The sequence below is a fragment of the Sceloporus occidentalis genome, unplaced genomic scaffold, assembly GCF_023333645.1.
Source record: "Sceloporus occidentalis isolate IW3139 unplaced genomic scaffold, rSceOcc1.0.p SCAF_11, whole genome shotgun sequence".
Taxonomy (NCBI): domain Eukaryota; kingdom Metazoa; phylum Chordata; class Lepidosauria; order Squamata; family Phrynosomatidae; genus Sceloporus; species Sceloporus occidentalis.
In genome coordinates this window covers 10,655,534-10,677,975 of record NW_028316991.1, presented here as the reverse complement: position 1 = coordinate 10,677,975, position 22,442 = coordinate 10,655,534, and the positions used below count along the sequence as shown (strand labels likewise).

Below are 22,442 nucleotides of genomic sequence, written 5' to 3'. Positions count from 1 at the left end.
TATACAAATAACATTTTATCCATAAAATTCAGCAGCACCGTTGAATTTAAAATGTTTGCTTCTTGAAGCGAAAGGATGAATTACATGAAAATACTGAACAAAGACAAAATAAGCAATATAAAGAACAAATGTCTATTTAGCGTACTAACTACCTCCACAGATAAATATGTTAACGTTAATGGCACAACTAAATATAGTATGTGCACAATTTTTTTTTCTTTCTCTGAGTCCTGATGACCCAGAAGTCACTGCTGGCATGTCTTTTAATGACCTGTGTTTATTTATATCCTACTCTTAAAACTCCTCTTGCCAAGTCAGTAAAATATCTCCTATTTGAGAATATAAGCAGAGATATTTTTTTTCCCAGCATGTTTTCTTGCTGTTTCAGCCCTGGACTGTAATGTTATATTTGTATACTTCTTGGTATATATTTTTTCTATGGTAGAACCTCAAAGATTCGGTTTGAAATTGATATCTCCAGGACAGCCTAAACAGATTTTGAAAAATTAGAGATACAAAAACAATTTTGTTCCCGAACTGAAAATGCCCCCCCCCCCCCCAATTTTCATCAGAACCAAATGTGCAGGGAACATTCCCCTAAAACAAACTGAAAAACGTGTCCGAAACGTTTTTGGTGCATTTGCACGTGTCTATTAAACACGCTATTCCATTAGGGTCTCATTGCTGGCAAAATAAGTAGGCAGATTTAATCAACAATATCTTAAAAAAAAAAAAGTCCAATTCAGGAAAAGCACATTTTACATGTTATGTACATGTTATTCTGTATGTACTTTACTTCCTGCATCATGGAAGTTCAAAATATTGCTTTATCTAGTGTAGCTGCCAACTGTAGGTGCTGTAGAGAAGACGTGTCTTATAGACCCTCTAGATCATAAGCTCGTTTGAGCAGGGCCCTCCTCACCTGTTGTCACATTGTTCTGTTACATAATACTTTTTTATGTCCTGTCCTCCCATTGTACAGCGCTAAGGAATTTGATGGCGCTTTATAAAACAATAAATAATAATAATAGATCCAACTATTTATGATGCAGGAAACAGAAGCACAGAGGAGGGTATAGCTGCTAAATCAGGGCAGCAATATAACAACTGTGGTGTAAAACCACATCAGTTTATATTAAGAAGGGGGAAACAAATCCATTGACTCGCTTTAGTTGGCAGATACTTACAACTCGATTGGCATCTTCTGTTCTTTATTTTCAAAAAATGAAGACAACACAAATATACACATTGCTTCTCTTTACTATGATATGTAAAACATCCCCATGCCATCTGGAGCTCAATAACAAAACAAGTAAAAAAAAAAAAACTGTATAAAAAATATTCAGCTATATAAATATTGTATCAATACAAAATGAACACTTATAAAACATTCCTAACACTGGTGCAGCGATGGGGGTTGTAGCTTCACTTGCTTCTAAATCAGGAATCGTTCATCTATTAGAGTTTTTGATGCCAAATTCTTTTGCCCCACTGCACCACGTAAGATCCGGAAGATCTTGAAATATAAAACGAAAGAAGGCAAGGAAACTAAGTGAAAGATGCATTTTTTTTAAAGCAATAAACAATTACTGTATATACAAAAATATATACTTATTAGTAAGAAATTAAGCCAGTGACTGAAGAAATGGTGACGGGAAAAGCAACTTGTATTGGTGCGATACCACAGAAATGTATGGTGCCAGTTCCAACTGATCATAAACAGTTAAAACAGCTACTGGAGAAAAGTTATTAAAATACAACTAAGCAAAGTATGAATACATTTTATTTCTAAGTACGCCCTTACATACCTGCTCTTACCAAACCAGTTGGGCTGGTGTAAGGATTATTAACTTTAATTGGCTCCCATGTATGCCTAGTTAGTGTTATATCTCCTTGTTTCTCTAAGGATAAAACTGGTTAAAAAGCAGACAGTAAGTGTTGATTGTAATTGGTTAAACTGGCATATTGGTTCCCTAACTGAAGAATTACTCTTGCAATATTTATGCTAAATGTGATTTCAGAAATCTCAAAGACAGACCTACCTCATTTTGCACATACGTGAGAATCGCAGCCAAGACAAAATTTTGAGAGCCTAGATCAACAATGCAGAAAAACAGCATATCGAAGATAAGCAACGTTGATTCGTTACCATAAAACAGCACGTTGCTAAAGGAATGACTTTCATCTTTAGGGAAAGAAAAGAAAGTAATATCAGGCAAATGGCCAAACGTATTACATACTTTACAAGTTACCAATCACCTATAATAATTTGGAACAAATAAATGCTTCCTAAGATTCATAAATGACAAAAAAAAAAACACAATTGGAACTGCTTATTAATTGTATAAAAAAAATCTGCTTTAATAATTATAATAATACAAAAAAACTTTCTGGATTTTGTAGTTAAAAATGTAAGAAAACCCCCACGGCATTGCTACATGAGATGGGTGATACCGTACCATTATAGAAGATGCTTTTGTCCATTGGCTCCATAAATTCCATGCCGAGCATTCGCTCAAAGAGTAATTTATCTTTCACAAAGTAATCCATATCTTTAAAAGCCTACAATACAAGTAGAAAGTACACACTGCGAATGCTGTGCGGAGCTTGTTCTTGTGATATTATTTTCCGTGCCTTTTCCGCACTGTTCACCAGTACACTATAAACAAATAACATGTTACATACGTGATCAATGAAGGAACTAAGGAATTTATTCATGGTATGGTATGCCTTTGTGCACTGCTCAGAAGTCGAAGATGCTTGCAAAAACCTAGAAGGTCCATTCTTCTGCAGAATGAACAGAGTGAAAACAGAGCTTAGACAGATGTAAAAAGCTAAAATATGTCTGCATACCTTTTTCACAGCCTCTAAACAGACCCAGATACATTAAAACATAAAACAGCACCCAAAGCAGACGACAACTTGTTAGAATGCAGTGTGATTATTAATCCATACATCCCACAATTTCTCTGTAGGAGTGTGATTACAGCCTCCCTATGCCATGCTATCCCCCCAACACACACACACACACACACACTTATAGATCCATGCAATCTCACACACTCATTCACAAACATTCACTCATTCATATACTCACACTTGTATTCATACAGTATCTCACAAAAGTTGGTCCACCCCTTACATTTTTGTTAATATTTTATTATATCTTTTCATGTGACAACACTGAAGAAATGACACTCTACTACAATGTAAAGTAGTGAGTGTACAGCCTGTATAACAGTGTAAATTTGCTGTCAAAATAACACATGGCCATTAATGTCTAAACCTTGGCAACAAAATAAAGCCCTTTTCGGCCGATATATTTCAGACACCGATATATCGGTGCATCCCTACTCATATATTACATACTATATATTATACATACATACGAATACATGTAGAGGTTCTGCATTGCAAAGCATTTATTTATAAGCATTGTTATATTATATCTACACGTTTATGGTATTTGAAACTCAAATTAATCGGAAAGCATTAACTGGACCAAAACATCTATAGACTTTAGAAGTGTCTGCACTGTACCCACCAATCGTCAGTTTTTGCCATAATTTGGTATACCGTACACCATTAACATTCACTGTGGTGTTATAAAGACATGCGCTGGAGAGGATTATCTGTAAAACAACCAGACCTACCTTTGTTAAATTGTCGTGAATGCGATCAAACTGCGTTCTCATTCTGTTTGTGATTGAAATCTGAAATGTCTGAACGTCATTATTGGGTTGTAAGCCCCGTTGACTGCACATGTTCTCCTATATCACAAGAAAACACACAAATTAATATTTTGCACAGCGGTTTGGAAAGGAACGCCCGCCTGTAGATGGTGTGAGGCAGAGAGACATACACCTTTAGAAGTATTCTTATGGTAGGTATAAAAAAGCAAATTAAAAACAGACAACTTACTCGATTTGTACTCCATGAAATCTAAGCAAGTATAAAGTAACGCTTTACAGAATTAATGTTACCATACTGTGATTATGTTTTCAATGAGCTGTGAATACCAGAGCATCTGCACATTTGTCTAACGGTGGCGGCCTAGGAATCTGCAGGTAGCCCTTTCTGGGGAGTATCCTTTTTATCATATCTCTTGTACTGGCATCATTATTGCTGCCCAGATAACCAGGCAAAAAGTTATTGTTTTTTGCATAATAAAATATTGTAGTGGTAAGACGGACAGAATAGTAATAATGAATTCACCGCCTCTCTCTTTAAATTCATATTCATTTCCTCCATGCTGGTATCGGCGTGTCCGTGCACAGAACGACCATGAATGTAATATCCGTAGCATCTATGTGATAAAATGAAGACAGATATCTGCAAAGAAAGAATATAAACAGAAAGTTAATAAGGTGTGCGTCCATGGAAATAATTATTGTATGCAAACATTTAGCCCAGTTGCATCTCACACACTGTTTATTTGATGTAGTGAACAGTGAGTTTTTGGAGGTTTTTATATATTTCTCGGATTTTCAGTTAATGCTCCTCAACATCTTGTGACAACTAGCCCGATGTTTTGGGCTACAAATTTGCTTTGTTTATTCCATTTTACAGGTATCACCTCTATCAAGGTATCCTGTTGGGGGTTTATCTTTCTGAAATGCGGTCATTAACCATCCTGGGGGTTTATCACAAGATAACTTAAAAGTAATATAGAACAATAATAAGACTACAAAAGATCTCACAGCTTCAAGGCTTTCTATGGTCAAGAAAAACAAGCTTTTGTTTAACCATTTTTGCCAATATTATTAAATCAGAAATGTCTCTTCTATCACAGTAAAGAAACTCTTGCTTAATACAGTACACAATGCAGCATGTACAAATAAAACCATTATTTCAAGTGAATTGTTACTTACATTGCTCATGGAACACAGATCCACAAACTGTCTGATTTTGTCTTCTATAAATCGTTCATAAAAAACAGAAAAGAAAACAACCTGGAAAAAAACCAAAAAACAGCCTGTTACAGAAATATTCAGCTCACAGAACGCTGCGTTCAGCACGGGGCAGGAGAGGCCACCTTCAAACTTCAAGAACTTTTGAAATGCTCCTTAGGCACCACACAACCTTCTCACAGCCACTGGATACCACCACCTAACCCTGTCATGGAGTCCAGCACACGGAAAGTAGCAATGTCACCAAACAGATAAAAGACTTATTAAAAACACCCTATCCTGTACTATATAATGGTATTTCTATAATAACAATCTGTTAAAATAATTTTTGCATGTTATGTTCCTTCAACCCACACCTGCAAAAAGGCAATAACAAGCCACAGATTGGTGGTCACCCCATATCTCAAAATGCGACTCCATGGAGCTATGTAATCTTCTGGGCTTCTAGAAAGACTGGAAGAGGGATCCCGCAGTGCAAGGTTTTCAAAACCTGCAATCTGAGAAAAGAATAAACAAGTTAGCATGTAAAGGATATGGCAAATAACGTATGCCAGGGACACCATTTCATGCTTCCGATGTCTTTTATGCCCACTGGAATAGACATATGAAATATCCATTAGTGCAAGGATGATGGGTATTCAAGCAAAGCTGGTCGTGGTTAATAAACATGGAAAGTTTAGACATGACCAGGTGAGATGCACCACTATTCCAAAAAGAAATAAAATTAAGAATGATACTGTCAACATACTGCATATGACACTTAAACGGTTAACCCCAGACTAATTATATGAAGGCCAATTGAAATCCATTTCAAATTAATTTAAACTTTTGGACCTCACCTCCAAAAAGAAGAGAACAGCAAGGACTTGAAAGAGCGGATTGATCTTGCGCACGGTCTGAATTTCATTCCACTCATTCGCTACAAAATATGTCCTCCAAATGCTCACAGGTGTAATGCTACTCTTTATACCACCTTAAAAACAAACAAAACGAATGATTCCATCTGAACATCTGGAGTAACAAGCACTCACCAAGCAGGTACAGACCAGAAGTGGTGTTAGAGGGCAAATGACGCCACATGCTGATTTATGTGTTAATTAAAGGTGGTGTTCCACCTGAACGTATTACTTCTGCAATTACATGCACCATCAAAACATTGTTACTAGTACTGTTGTGTGCCTAAACCCTTCCCGGGAATAAATATTTAATCCTGTAATATTTTGTCATAATATTCACTGGGAACATTTTTCATATGCCAAAAAACAACCACTGAGAAATTGTTGCCATAGAAACAAAAAACAAACAAACATCAAAACCCTTGTTACATGTTTCGGCACTGATTTTTCAGGGAAGAATAAAACAGATCTGCTAAGGTGTATTTACTTAGCACACGAGAGAGTACAATTCCACACATGGCCACAGTGGGAAAATAACATAACATATCTATCAGACACCATTTCCATACTGAATGGGTCCTATGTGTACCCCCCATATCTGCCAAGGAGACCTTTTACCTTATTTTAATCATTTACTGAGTATATTAATTATAAGTTGTATTACATTGCACAGGTTTACCTGCATTGTTTTTAGATACATTTATTTAAATGTACCACAATAAACCATACAGACATCATCCAAATAGAAGAAAGAAAAAAAAAAATTAAAAAAAAAAAAAGACACGACCTTAACTCACCCTCAGATTTTATCATCTTGCCTTTTGGTCTCTCCCAGTCAATAAAGAAGATGTCTAATGTGAGCTGGGAGAAGAGTTTGTGCAAAAACTGTAGAGCCTGAAATCATTAAGTGCAACCATGTTAAAAGTGTACTGCACTTCTGTTTTATGTAATAATATATATATATGTAATAATATATATATATATATACACACACACGCGCACAGTGTATTTGAATAAACAGATCTGTAACACTTTCATTGATAAACACACACTAATATACATACATATATATATATATATATATGTATGGCCACGAGTTGTTTGTCTTTAATTTTATATTTTTTGTATATTTCAAGAACTATTTCTATTTTTTTGCACAGTATATTTGAATAAACAGATCAGTAAACGTAACACTTTCATTGATAAACACACACACATTATATATATATATATATATATATACATACACACACACACATACATACATACTTGCCTTCAGACCAAAAGCACAACCCACATAAGTAACAAAGCTGTCTTCTTCATGAGGTAAAGGCAAGAACACAGAAACATATTGCTGCCCCTGCAAATAAAACAAAGAAAAACTTTGTGGACACAGTGGAGTTATGAGTTATTCAAATCAAATTCACAAGAATATAATTCAAACTGAGCAGTTGTGTGTGACTTTGTGCACAATCACTAAACAATCTTCAGGCATTGTAATGGCAAAGCACCAAATAGTCTGATTTTAAAAATATTTATAATATTACTTAATAAATTCCATTTATGTAAGGCTTTATTTTAAACAAATACAAATAAAGCATCTTTGCATTCAACTGGTGCAAAGCGAACTGAAGTCAGTTTTATTTTCACACTAATATGGTGCAAAGTAATTACAATTTTTTAACTGGAAGTTTAATCCGCATTAAGGATCTTCTGTATCTACTGATATGCCATTGTTAAACAGATGCAAGGCTTACTTACTTTGAATAAGATGAGCCAATAAAATCCAGTACCAATCGTCACAGCCAAGAAAACGTTGGCCAGCGCGCCAGCGTAAAATATTAAGAAATGTATGCTGGTCTGAAAAACAAATTCCACCCTCAATATTCTCTACGGATTTCAAAAGCTGGTAAGCATAATAACATGACAAAATAATAAAAGCACCGCTATAAGGAGTTCTGATGACTTTATAACATGGGATCTAAACTACAAAAGATATACACTAGAGATGATATATATATATATTATATAGGGACCCCAGCCTAGGTCTAGCAAGCTGAGCACCCTGACTAGATGGCAAAGTTAAACTTGTAAGTATTAAACAGGCTTGGACTTAAATTTGTTGCGAAGGAAGAGCATAGTCTTCTAAACTTATCAATATTATCCACAAGTCTAAATACATAAATAATATAATGCAATCAACTTCCACGCTACCTGCAAGTCAACAAATGGGCTACCTATCCTTCTTTTCCAAGCTGCGGTTTTAAGAAGTGACCACAAGACAGCCAGCCCACCCAGCACTCCGACAGCAATCTGGAACATAGAGAGGCGTAAAGTGAATATCACGCTAAGATGGAAAGCTCAAAATACACTCGCTAGACATCACTTACATTGGCTTGGACCAGCGAGTCTGACTGTTGCATTTCATAATGTACTGAAAAGGAAACCTGCAAGGGAGAAACATGACTTATGTCACAATGAAACATAATACAAACAAGAATAATATATTATAATATAATAATAATATATTCTGCACGGCTACTGCTTACAATAAAGTCATTGTTGTACCCGTGGGCACAAGATAAAGCAGAGCGATCTGCCACCCAGGGGTTTTATTCACTAAACAATGAGGCTTCAGGAGACATAAAACATTATTATTTGGCTAATGAAACGTCAACCTTCCCTGATACAAAAGGTGCTGTTCCACTTAAACGCTTGTACGTTTTTATTAATTTTGTTAATTAATAAACCTTAGTAGATCGGTAGAAAATGTACCAAAGCTAAACTTTTCAGTTCCTATAGCAAACCCATGGCCCCGTCACCTGTTCACCGCTTTTGCTTACTTGGATCACTTTTTATAGGTACCAACTTCTGCAGACCGGGAACAACCCACAAGAGCGGCAGTTTTGGAGATGCTCTGACCCAGACGTCTCGCCATCACAATTTGGCCCTTATGAAAGTCACTCTGATCCTTACACTTGCCCATTTTTCCTGCTTCTAACACATCAACTTTGAGGATGAAATGTTTATTTGCTGCCTAATATATCCCACCCGCTAACAGGTGCCATTATAACAAGATTATCCGTGTTATTCAAATCTTCACCTGTCAGTGGTCATAATGTTATGGCTGATCGGTGTATCTAGACAGTATTCCTTGGTTCTCATTTTCAGTAAGAAAATCCACTTTTTCTTTTTAGTTATTACAGCTTCATGTGTTCCCTTCAATTGTATTCAATTTTGAAACATAATGTAACACACAATGAGTTTAAAATAACTACATGCCCTTTTTATTTATTTACTGTAGGCAACTAAAAACTTACCTTTACAGTTTGGCTGCTGGGATTCTGCACCTGCACATCCGTGTATTCAACAGTCATCAAGGGCAGATAGATTTTTCCTTTAAAAGTGTTGGGCACAAGACTGACACTGTATAAAAATGCATGGTGTTTAAATGATGTATAACTTACAGTATATATCACATATTATATTTTGAAGCATTCTTACATGATGCTGTTGTAACATGGTCTTGTCATGTCATTGTATTGCTCACCTTATTGTTATTTTGCTAGCAAGTCTAATAACTCTTGGGAGGCTGGTAAGAGCATTCTCTCTCCCACTGAGGGTGTCAACCAAGAATATCCGACGAGTTAATAACCAGTTGTTAACGTTGTCTCCTGGAGGGGTGAAAAAAATGAATTAGGCAATTAAAAATAATCAGACTAGAGTTAAACTAAGATTTTATATATAGATATACACACACACATGGACATGACCGTTACACCAAATTACTTTTATGACATCACATTCTAAATACATAGACATTAATATGTAGTAGCCACCCCCCCCCCTTTTGCAGCTATAACAACTTTCACTCTTCTGAGAAGGGTTTCGACGTGATTTTGGAGTTACATATTAGGACATACGGGTACAAATGGAGAAAAGGGCCTTACGAACTTACAAACTATTAGATCCTCTACCAGACTTCTGTAACGCAAGATATGTGAAATCAATCACATAATATATCTGATGTGAAGGAAACAATTTTCTTTTTTTAACACTTACATATACTGAATATTCAATTTAAAAGTAATAATATGGTGGGTGACCTTATTCCTTAAATATTATCATAAAATAATTCAAATAAATAATTATTTGAAATAATTCAAATAATATTCAAAAGTTATAAGTAGAAGAATGTATATTTTGTCACAGTTTCATGTGTTGTCTTACCTTGATTCACAAAAACGTCATTGTACTGCAAGTTTAGATTGCGGACTGGCACTGGCCAGATGTTTTGCTGACCATCATCGCCTGTCTGTATGAGATACACGTCGTAAAAGACAGGTTCGGGGTAATCCTGCAGGATCCTGGCAAGCAACAATTCACACTATGGACAATTGTCAGAGTTAGTATTAAAGAAATATACCTACCAGGTATTTGAAAGTTTTTACATTTAGTGATTTCATGTATAAATATTCAGTCCTGTACCACCCTTTAGAGTAACATCAACTCATCTAGTATTTGGCTGTTTACAGTGCCAATGGTGGGCAGAGCAGCATGCGAGCAGAGTTAAGAAAAAGCATAGGGCCATCCACACCCTAATGCAAAAAAACTGTATGGAAAACAATCACTGTAGTCCCAACCAGCTGATTTAAAGAATTTATTTAACCATTAAATACCAAAGCCCCCAAGCCTTCCCATGCTCTGTAGAATGGATCAACCAACATGTTAGCCTGAAGGGAAGTAATGGCTGCAAGGGTGTGGACCCATGCCGTCAAAGGCCGTGTAGATCTATGCTGTCTATAGAATACAGTTCTTGCTTACATAAAAGAAGAGCATCACTGGTGCCTCACTTTACTGAATTGGGTATGGAAAAACATGGGTCCGATTGCCCCTCGAACTATTTGCTGTCATCATATATAGAAAGTAAGCTATTTTTAGAACACTAACCTTATGTTCATATGTTGTTCCAAAGCTAAATGCAGCATCCAGCCTTGTCACAATGTCAGGGCAGAGCTATATAAAGGACAACAAAAATGCAATAGTAAAATAACACATAAGGGGAACATTTAGATTTATGATAACTGTGTTTTTCAAATATCTCTATAATAAGATAGACTTGGGTAACTAAGTAGCACATTATGTCATCACCTTGGTTTCAAACGGAAGAGCTCAGCCTATGGTGAGAGATGGAAGTGGGAGTTGCTTTGTTGCGGATGAACGGCCCCTGTATCTCCATGCTTTACCACAGAGAGAGTGAATGGAAGAGGGAATAAATTATCATCCCATCCACTGTGTCTGTGGTACTGCAGGCTTTATTATCCAGTAATACTATGCTGAAGAGCAAAGGTGAGCCAATGTGAGCAAAGATGACTAGGCCAGATATGGTTAAAACTATGGCCATTCAACCAGTGCTCATCCTAACCCACTTGACTATATCACAACATTTCATCTGTGGGATGCAAACACCTAATGGGCTTCATGTTAAGTCAGGCTCTTAATGCTTGAATGGAATTTACAAAACTATGGACTATTATGTTAATTAACCTGCACACTGTAAAAGTATACCTGCAAAAGTCCTCCATCCAAAGTCTGCCACTTCACGAAGTTCCCTCGTACATCATACAGAGCAGCTGTGAACTGTAGCCTTGAGTTCTGTGTCTAGTAATAATTTCAAGTATGAGTTACGTACTTACAGTCAGCAGAATACAAGTGTTCATCGGCATCTGTGTTTTAGTTCACTACCCCTTTACGGTGTAAGCTCATGAGTGGGCTGCCAGAAGCCCACCATTCTTGCCAGGAACTTTGATGGGCATGGTCCTCAACTCCTGTTGTATTTGTTAACCACGCCATATTTAAATTGTACGGGGCTGCCTCCTTGTCTAATTGATGTTACTTTGATGGCATTGTTCTATTTATTTTTTAATGTTGCTAGCTACTGAATGCACATTATTAGAATATAATATATATATATTGAATATTTACAGGTCATTGCCTCTTTTAGGATAGAACAAACCTCACTGCAGATGTGCTGACCCCCAAATACAGTTGATTTTGTTAGATGATTAGGTTATCCAAATCAAGTCAAGAGTTTCGGGATTTAAATAAGGGTCCTCTGAAAAGTTGCTGTGTTTTATTTAGTACTAACATTTTTAAGCTTCAGTTTTATTGTCTACTTGAACCATCATGATTATACAAGAAAGCACCTATTATTGATACACACGGTATGGTAGGAAATTTTGTATCCTGCAATCCACCTTTACAATCCAAACAATAATTGTGTGTCTCTATATATGTCTATGGACCAATGTAAGCATGGAAAGGAGGAATTCACTCTGTCAAAAACATAGGGCACTAAACAATATGAATGTTATGCTGGTGAGTTACATTCCTAAACTGCCATCATTTAACAATATTCCCTCATTCCTTTACATTTCCCCATTCTATTTAGACATTCATGCTGATTGCTGAACGTTTATAACTAAAAGTGAAGTACAAAGTTATCATAGTATAGTACAGTACAGTATTGAAATTCCTTTCTGTATATGATTACCAAGTGTGAACCATCTGAAATGCGCTTTTTCTTGCAACACAATGTGTTGTCTTTTAAAACGCGTTTCCCACAGAACAATTTACTAACCCGTTCCTTTGATTTAAAGGCGAAGCTTGTCGGGAACTGAGTGGATGTGAGGACACGAGATGCTAAACCAGGCTGGTCATCATAATAAAGCCATGGGAGATTCTGCCTCCTACAAAACATGACACGCGTGTAAGGTCAATAATATAATGGATAAGCACTGTTATTAAGACATTGATGCCTGAAGCTCATAACTAACCAGATTTATTCACAGCAATGAAGCTAGCAAGTCGTTTTTTCGTGAATCGCTGCTAAACGCTGTTTGTCTATAGTCCCTGAAAACGTTTCAGTAACTCTAAATGCATTACTTCCACTGCTAAACATAATAAAAGGCAAGTCCCATTGAAACAAATAATACTCTGAGCATAAAATAGAGCACAGATTAAAGTAATGTAAACTTGTTTCTTTGCCACAGTAAGCTTCTTTCATCTGTAGACCTGGAGGCTGCCATCGTTATTAGTCGTGTGATATATTGATGACAATGCTAAAAACAAAACACCACAATGGTTTTTCAATTAATTATTTAACCCCTTCAATCCCCTATAGACGTACCGGGACGTCCAAAAAACGCCCACAAAGAAACCCCTATGGACGTCCCGGTACGTCCAGCCCTTCGTGCAGCGTCAGGGACACATCCCTGCCGCTGCACGGGAGACCAGGCTGTCGTTTGACAGCCTGGACTCCCCACTGACAGCAGAAGCCGGCTTTGCCGGCTTTCTGCTGTCCGATCGCCTGTAACAGCTTCCGGCATGAAAGCCGGTAAGCTGTTACCGGTAAACTGCCCGATCGCGCAGTTGCAAACGCGCGATCGGGCATTCCCTTCCGGGTTACGTCACTGCTGACGTAACCCGGAAGGTCATCGGAGGACAGGATATCCCCTGCGGGGATATCCTTCCCTCCGATGAGGCACAGAGACGCTGCGATCTCTATGCAGGTCTGTGAGGACCTGCATAGAGATCACAGTGTGATCGGTGCAGGGGGATCGCGGGGAGGGGAGTGAGAAACCATGTCTCTCACTCCCCCTCCTGGCCTGTAACAGAAAAGCTGAAAAAAAAAAAAACGGTTAGTCATTTAAAAATAATATTAAATAAATCATTAAAATAATAATATAAATAATACTAAAAAAAATTATAATATGAGCTGTGATGTCACTGTGACATCACTGGTATGTTCAGGAGGTCCCTAGGAGGACCTCTAACCATTACTGTGTAAAAAAAAAAATGTAAAAAATACAAAAAATGTAAAAAAAAAATATAAAAAAAGATAATAAAAAAATTCTTAAAAAAAAACCTTACATCCCATTGCCCTAGCATAACATCTAGCCAGTATAACCCTCCTGCCCCCGTTCACAACCCCCAAACCCGTTAAGCCATAGACACAAAAATTATACAAAATTGTACACCTAATAGTATGCTCCCTGGTGCTGGGAAAGTCTGGAAAATCTATATAAATTAGGTATTTCTGAAATCAGGACACCTGAATTGATAAATTTGGAGGGGATTTTCCATCACTTTACCTAATTTTGTGAGGATTCAGAGGGAAAATGTAAAAAAATAATAGTTTATTTTTCTAATCTTCGCTAGTTTTTACTAAATTTCTCATTCTAAATTTTCAGCTAATCATCCAACTATGGTATCAAACGAAAGCTCTATCTCTCCTTGAAAAAACAATATATAGTTTACATGGGTACACTATTCACAGGAAAAGAGAATAATCGCTAAACCGACATACCCCAAAAAATGGCAAAATTGCTCTGGGCTTTGAGGTACCAAAAACCCCTGGGATTGAAGGGGTTAAAGCAGCAGTCAGGTCCCTGTGCATGTCAACACATGCAGTATGCATTCTCTCCTAATCTTTGGTTCAGGATCACAACTAATTTTTCCCAACAGCCCACCAGCCTACAAACCTTCTGATGCACCAGACCACAGAAAGGGAAGCAGCTCAGTAGCAGGTCAGAGGAGGCTGACAGGTCTTTATTTATATTAGGAATAGTTATGTGATATGCAATTGTAGCTTTAAAGAATGATCACAAAAGGCAAGAAAAAGTTGTTAGTGTAATAAAACCTCACTATATAATGAAAATAAACATATCTAAATGATGCATTGTAATAGGTTAGACTAAAGAACTGTGTTAGACTCACCAAAAAACAATGGAGTGGACAGCTCCCAGTCCGACCGTGTTTGTGTATATATATCGGAACAGAGAACACGCATCAGAATTAGGAGAAATTGGGGAATGCATGTTCATCACACACATGTTACCGAGGGCTTGGCACGCTGTCTGATTGGAGTAGAGCTACAAATCAAATAAACAGATTGGCAAATTATTTGCATCAAGCAATTATACGTCTTACAATTTATTTTAAACCATTGCTTTCTTCATATAATAGGAACAGTAATTCTTGAATAAAATATAGTAAATAAAGGGGTGAATAATGCAGCTTTTCACTCTTGCTACGTTAGATATTTCAATGGCTGCACAAGGTAGCAAAGAAGAGCTAAACCATTGTTAAAATATTTTGTAATAGAAAATTTGAAAGCAACATAACACCAATTAATCAAAAAACTAAATCATGCAAATGTGGTTTATTTTCACTAGTAATTATACAACCCGTTACTAACAGCCTTACCATACATGCTGCTGCTGATGCTTGCAAACGAATGGAAAACCATTCTGACCTCAGCAACATGCCCTGGAAGCAAAAATAAAAATATACAATTTATATATACACACACATATATTGTACTGTAAATAACTACTCATGCATTTTCCTACCACTCACCAGCTGGCTGAACCGAACAGTAGGGAGCACTCTGGATAGGAAGTGTGTTGTACCACTTATGCATATTCCTCCAACCTAAAAATATATAACGCACAGGAGAAGGTATATCATGTGCTATGCATGGCAGAATAATTGCAGTCATATAAGTACAGTAGACATTTGGATTGGGGTACAATAGGTTTTAATATATTCGGAAAAGAGATCCAGTTTAAGGATTAGTAGGGCGAGGTCATACATACAATCACGGGGAAGAGGTAAATGAAACCCAAGATGTTAAATCCCAAAGAGGGTAAACAGTTGGAATGTAACAACTGCAGGAATGTTGTTTTTTCTACCACATATTAAAGGATTCTGTACCAACAAGACAATTATCTTTTAAGCTATATAATGTGTAAGGTTAGTAATATAACTTTGTTTATTAAGTTATTTGGTACATTGTGATGGCTTTAAGCAAGCGTCAGGCAAGCAAGCCAAACTGTTTAGCTGTAAAAGTCAAACAACACAAAAGACATCAAACTTATGTAATGTCTAAAATTATTAACACAATATCGGAATTGGTATATATGCTGGGACTGGTTCTTACCAAAATGTTTGGTTGGTTACAGCTGCATGAGTTACTCCTATTGATAAACGTTTCATGACACCTTTCACACCTGAGGAAGAGAGCGTGACAACTGATGTTGAATGTTGATACATTTAAAATAAGGCACTTGAGATGTAAAAATCCCAAGTCAGAATGTAGCATTTGGGGGACTGTTTAGTCAGTGACAACAGAAGAAAGGGAGTAATTATTTCTGTCGTCATAAAGGTAAACACACAATGCAAAAGATCCTTTTGGGGTTTTTACAGACCTTAAAAATCTCCCTTGTAACATATTTACCGTGGCAGTAATTTTGAATATATTTTATAATTTTGTTTTCCTTGTTTTATTTGTAGAGGGAGAAACTCTGCTTAAGCCAAGTGCCATTCTATTCATTATATTCCATTATATCAACACTTTATCCTAAATATTCTACTCCTGACCCCCACAAGTCCCTTTTGTCAGCATTAATGTCAGTGAAGTGGTATAAATAAGAGATACTCACATTAAAAACCTATTGTCTTATTAATAAAAATGTAATCACTGATTGTAAGGAAATTCCTTCCTTCAGAAAACAAAGTAGCACGTATCGGATCATACCGGTTTCCAAATGCATCTGGAGCTGTCAAAGATGGCTCTGTTCCATCACAGTTAACACAGTTTGCTTTCTGTAGCAAGGTGCCATTCGCGTCTCTTTCCACTAGAGAAATAATTTGCTTTAATGTACACCAGACATGGTTTACACAGACGTCCCTAGGCATATTAATCCTTCCCTTTCCCCGCAATCCCCAGTGAACCCACTAGCATACAATGTTGGTTAAAGTGCCCAAGCAAAAAAACAAAAACCATACTTACTCAAAATCTGCCCTGGGGAACACTGGCAGTTTCCATCCAAAGTTCGTCCACTGGGACAGTCAATACAACCCCAGCCATCTAATGTAACACCCTGAAGTATTAGTAGGAAAAGAATTTTAAAAATCCATATAGTAATTACATTTGTTTACTCACACTTCAAAAGAAACGAACCCTATAGTCTACACGGGTAGCATTGGTTAAAGAACTCCTCCCAATGTCCACTGATCATGGTATCAATCCTTGAACTCCAAAATCATCAATGTCACAGCTGATGAAATGCAGAAGCATTATATTATGTTCATTTGAGATAATTATATTATACATATACACATTTATGTTTTATTTACAGTATTGTAAGTTTCTACAAAATAACATGCGTAATCCCCAATGTTGTTTTTAATATTTGCATTTGAGAGGACAGAGGAAAGGTGCTCGACTCATTTTCACTCTTTAAATCCTTGGACAGAGTAAGGCTAAAGAGGGGACGGTGAATATTAGGACTTCATCAGTGATTTGTAGTTAATTACACATTTCATATAAAAGGAATATATATTAGTGGTTTGTATTATGTATTCCATTACCTTATCTTCTGGGCACTTCTCGCAAATTCCCAAAGGGCCATTGTTAGAAGTCAACTTGTATCCAAGACTACATATGCAGGTAGTACCTAATGGAAGCAAATATATCAATACTAATTATCTTGTGCTAAAAATTAACAAAGGTACAAAATCTGTCTTACTGGAACACAGAAAAAAAAGCAATGACGCTTGTTTATTATCTGAGCACTATTTTTTTAAAATTTCAAACTGTAACTACAATGGAAATTGAGGGATTATGGAGTTCTGTTCAATGGCGTAATAAGAAACATTGGGGAACTTCATGATAATTCATCAAAAGTGACAATTCATGACACAAGACAATCTGTTTGATGCAATGTGTGATTAAACATGATTGAATGAACAATTAGCCGTTTGTAAAGTTAATTTTGTTAAAAGTTTAGTACACATAAAAAGTTACAAATTTTATTTTGTAATTGGAGCTACATTATTATTTAAAAATAGGAGGCATTCTATATAATACACAAGTACCAAGATTATTTGTAGTACCGTTATTTGTAGTATTGTTGAGTAGTACTAAATCATAGCCATACATTAAGCTTTGCATATAGCCATCTGTAGTATATACTCCTAAATCACTGCTATACACTGAGCCTTACATATAGCCCTCTGTAATATAAATATTACAGGTTGAATGTCCGCAGACATGCTGTTGTACTGTTTCGTATAGCTCCCCCCCTCCCCCGAACCTGCTCGGTTCCCGTGCCCGCATACCGTCGCGGTTGGGCCGCATTGTTTCTGGGCACCGTACACAGGACAGGCTGGCCGTGTCATAGTACTGCCGGTCTCCGCACTCCTCGGGCCGCTGGAGAGGGATGGAAAAACTTTGTCCGAAGCACGGCCTGCAGACTAAAGCAAAAAACAAGCAGCTCAGCGTCAGCCCTCGGCCCGGTACCGAGCACAACCGCTTCTCTGTCTCCATAGCAAGGAGACCCATAATGCACCGGGACCCCCACTACCGCTAGGCAAAGACGCGGGGAGGTGCCTGATAACGTCTAGGGGTACATTTTATTATATGCAAGAAGTTACTTCCATCCATACGTGTTATTATTATTTCTCATTAATATACCGCCGCCATAATCCGAAACGCTAGATGTGCCAAGAGAAATAACTAATGCTATACATATAGCAGTATATATACTCATTTAATCACTGCTATACACCGAGCTTTACATATATCCCTCTGTAATATATACTCCTAAATCACTGCTATACACTGAGCTTTACATATAGCCCTCTGTAATATATACTACTAAATCACTGCTATACACTGAGCCTTACATATAGCCCTCTGTAATACATACTCCTAAACCACTGCTATACACTGAGCTTTACATACAGCCCTCTGTAATATTATTATTATTATTTATTGTTTTATATAGCGCCATCAAATTCCGTAGCGCTGTACAATGGGTAGACAGGACATTACAAGTAGTATGTTACATAACAAATTGACTAACAGAGACAACAGGTGAGGAGGGCCCTGCTCAAACGAGCTTACAGTCTAATAAATCACTGCTGTACACTGAGCTTTACATATAGCCCTTTGTAATATATACTCCTAAATGACTGGTATACACTGAGCTTTATATGTAGCTATAATATACACTCACTGGCCACTTTATTACCCCGCTAGTACCGGGTTGGACCCCTTTTTGTCTTCAGACCTGTCTTTGTTCTTTATGGCATACTTTCTACAAGGTGCTGGAAACATTTCTCAGAGATTTTGGTCCATATGGACATGATAGCATCACGCAGTTGCTGTAGATTTGTTGGCCGCACATCCATGATGCAAATCTCCCGTTCCACCACATGCCAAAGGTGCTCTATTTGATTGAGATTTGGTGACTGTGGAGGCCATTGGAGTACAGTGAACTCATTGTCATGTTTGAGATGATGTGAGCTTTTTGACATGGTGCATTATCCTGCTGGAAGTAGCCATCCAAAGATGGGTACACTGTGGTCATAAAGGGATGGACATGGTCAGCTCAACAATACTCAGGTAGGCTGTTGCATTTAAACAATGCCCAATTGGTACTAATTGTGCTAAGAAAATGTCACCCACACCAGTACACTACCAGCCTGAACCGTTGATAAAAGGCAGGATGGATCCATGATTTCATGATGTTTACGCCAAAATCTGGCCCTGCCTTCTAAATGTCGCAGCTGGAATCAAGACTCATCAGACCAGGCAACGTTCTAGTCTTCCATTGTCCAATTTTGGTGAGCCTGTGTGAATTGTAGCCTCAGTTTCCTGTTCTTAGCTGACAGGAGTGGCACCTGATGTGGTCTTCTGCTGCTGTAGTCCATCTGCTTCAAGGTTCCATGTGTCGTGCGTAAAGAGATGATATTCTGCATACTTTGGTTGTAACAAGTGGTTATTTTAGTTACTGTTGTCTTTCTGTCATCTTAAACCATTCTGCACATTCTCCTCTGACATCAACAAGGCATTTCGTCTGTAAACCCTAGAGATGGTTGTGCGTAAAAATCCCAGTAGATCAGGAGTTTAATACTCAGACCAGCCTGTCTGGCACCAACAACTAATCGATAAAATCGATAATAATCGATTAGTTGAATCAATTTTTATCTGAAAAACTCCTCTCCTTCTATAATCTGACCTCAGAGATAGGATTATAACACTAGAATCCAGATCCCCCTCAACACTGCAGAAGACTTGAATTCCACTGAATGCGCACAGACAACCTCCGCCTCTCCCCTCCACTTCCGCTGAGGCTTCTACGATGCAGCTCCAGCATCACATGACCTTCACCGTAGAAGCCCCAGCGAAAGTGAAGAGGAGTAACGGAGGCTGTCTGTGCACATCGTGCAGACCCCCACCGACTGACAGAGAGGAGAATCCAGGTCTCCTGCAGAGGATCATCCTCTCTGTCAGCTGGTGGGGGTCTGTGTGATGCCACAGACAACCTCTGTTACTCCCCTTCACTTCCGCTGGGGCTTCTATGAAGCTCCAGTGAAAGTGCCAGCCAGCAACGGAGGTTCACCCCCCCACAAGACACCAGGGAGTCAGGAGGAGGAGGCAGAGTGGTATATGGGAGGGGGGAGCATGCAGGAAGCTTTTAGAAGACGGAACCGGTCCTTGTATTTAGAACTCGGGCAGAAGTTTTTACCGCAGAGCCATAGCGTGAGAGCAAGGAGGCAGAGTGATGTATGAGAAGGGGGAGGAGGAAGCAGAGTGGTATATGGGAGGGGGGGAGGAGGCAGAGTGGTGTATGGGAGGGGGGACAAGGCAGAGTCGTGTATGGGAGGGGGGAAAGAGGCAGAGTGGTGTATGGGGGTATAATGAATTTCAGGGGGGCAGAGTGGTGTATGGGGGTATAATGAATTTCAGGGTGGCATATTTGGGGGAGGCAGAGTGGTGAATCAGGGAGTATAATGAATTTCAGGGTGGTTTAGGGCATTTATGGGGGGCAGAGTGGCATATCAGGGCGCACAGTGACAAATAGGGAGGTATAAGGCATAAATGGGGGGGTGAGTGGCATATTGGAAGGTATAAGTCATATCAGTGGGCTCAGTTGCATATCACTGGCATATAAGGAGTATAAGGCATATCAGGGGGTATAAGGCATATCAGGGGCACAGTGGAATCCCTGGCATATAGGAGGTATAAGGCATATCTGGGGGCAGAGTGTGCCATATTTGCACCAACCTCCCTGTGCCATCTTTGATTCGTTCATGCATATTAATTCACAAATACTCATTCATTTACTTACTCACTTTCTGACCCCCTGCCTGTCCCTCTGGACCTTCGAACACTCCAAAGGAATAGTTGCACCTGTACTAAACATCACCCATGGTATCTTACTCTTTATTATTATCCCCAGAACAACGCTGCCCCCGGTGAGGATGTTATCTCACATGGGCACCAATATATACTACCCCAGGGGGTAATGGAGATCACGCAGAAGCATTCTGACTCTTTCAAGAAACTTGTTTTTTTTTTTTGCTTTTTTTTACCCTCTGGTCAGGGACTGGGGCTTCATTGGGTCACTGGAAGGTCCCTAAAGCCTCCCAGGCCACCTGGTTGTTTTGTTAAGGGCCACCTGCGATTGTTGGGAGGGGGTACTGGGGGACCGTGGGTGCTGATGCCCTTGGGGGAGCATGAAACACGAATGGGTTTAGTCTCTGCTCTACACAGCCTAAGCAAACAGGTTCATTTATATGGTGGGTACTCTGTTGATTTTCTGCTTTTAACACGGAGCTCTTCGGAATGGGGAGTAAAGAAGGTGCGACCCCACTCCCAAGCTGATCATTTTTACTGAAGTTTATGGATTTGGGGCCATGTGAGAGACAACCTATATCTTGGGGTGTCGCAGGAGTGTGGTCCCCACCAGGGCTCCTAGTCACTCCGAGACTAGGAGTCTGGAGCTGCTAAGTCTATCATCTGCTATACCCAATTACCACAGACATACAAAAATAGGTACAGACCTTTCTTACATGACAGGGCCTCATAAATACCATAAAATGAATTTATTGCCCACGCTGCTGTATCTTTTCCAAATCATACTGACTGAGTCATAAGACGCTGAGACAGGTGACGGTGAGGTTCATGTGGTATAACCCCCAACCGAGATTGAGTCATGTCCAATTGACTCTTACAAAGCAAGGAGGCTTGGCTCTATCTACCTTGCATAAATATTATATTGTCATGCACCTCAGGATCATTGCTTGGGTAACCTCTTCTTTGTCCATGTAGTTGATTTAGATAGAGGACTATTTTCTCCACACAACCATTAAGGCATTCCCCTGGCTGAACCCAGAGGTGAGTATACCTTTAGGTGAACAATTGACTCAGCAACAATAGGACAAATATTTCCTGCTTATCTAACACTGTCAATCACTAACCATTTATTTAACGCTGCCAACCTCCTGATACCATCTCGCTGGAAGTCTACTACCCCTCTGTCATTTAAAGACTGGGTAACTAAGGTTGAGAAAATATGTTCCTTAGAGGAGCTCTCACATGTCTACTGATCAGCTGGAGAAGTACAGAAGCACTTAGCTCTACTGGCCCAAGCTTTGACACAGTGACAGTTTCCAGCATCTACTCTCCATCTGAATTTGAACTGCCAGCCCTGTAAAAGATTGTCAGGCAAACCCCCCCAAAGAGCTTCACAGATAACCCTTCAAATTAGGAGAATTTTTT

At 38.4% G+C, this 22,442-nt stretch overlaps 1 protein-coding gene across 1 annotated transcript; it reads right to left on the bottom strand.

The window, feature by feature from the left end:
• Positions 1-1,435: 1,435 nt before the first annotated feature.
• Positions 1,436-18,215, bottom strand: LOC149305547 (meckelin-like). Its single transcript, XM_089477568.1, has 28 exons — positions 17,993-18,215; positions 17,243-17,328; positions 16,662-16,752; positions 16,407-16,506; positions 15,810-15,879; positions 15,227-15,301; positions 15,074-15,136; positions 14,585-14,739; positions 12,447-12,555; positions 11,375-11,461; positions 10,757-10,822; positions 10,037-10,193; positions 9,357-9,480; positions 9,127-9,232; positions 8,197-8,253; positions 8,021-8,119; positions 7,568-7,666; positions 7,080-7,166; positions 6,604-6,700; positions 5,750-5,883; positions 5,267-5,407; positions 4,872-4,952; positions 4,216-4,332; positions 3,654-3,770; positions 2,686-2,787; positions 2,460-2,562; positions 2,043-2,185; positions 1,436-1,516 (listed from the first exon to the last, which is right to left on the bottom strand). Exons 1-28 carry the CDS (start codon positions 18,213-18,215, stop codon positions 1,436-1,438), a joined length of 2,970 nt encoding a protein of 989 aa, XP_089333694.1.
• Positions 18,216-22,442: the final 4,227 nt, after the last annotated feature.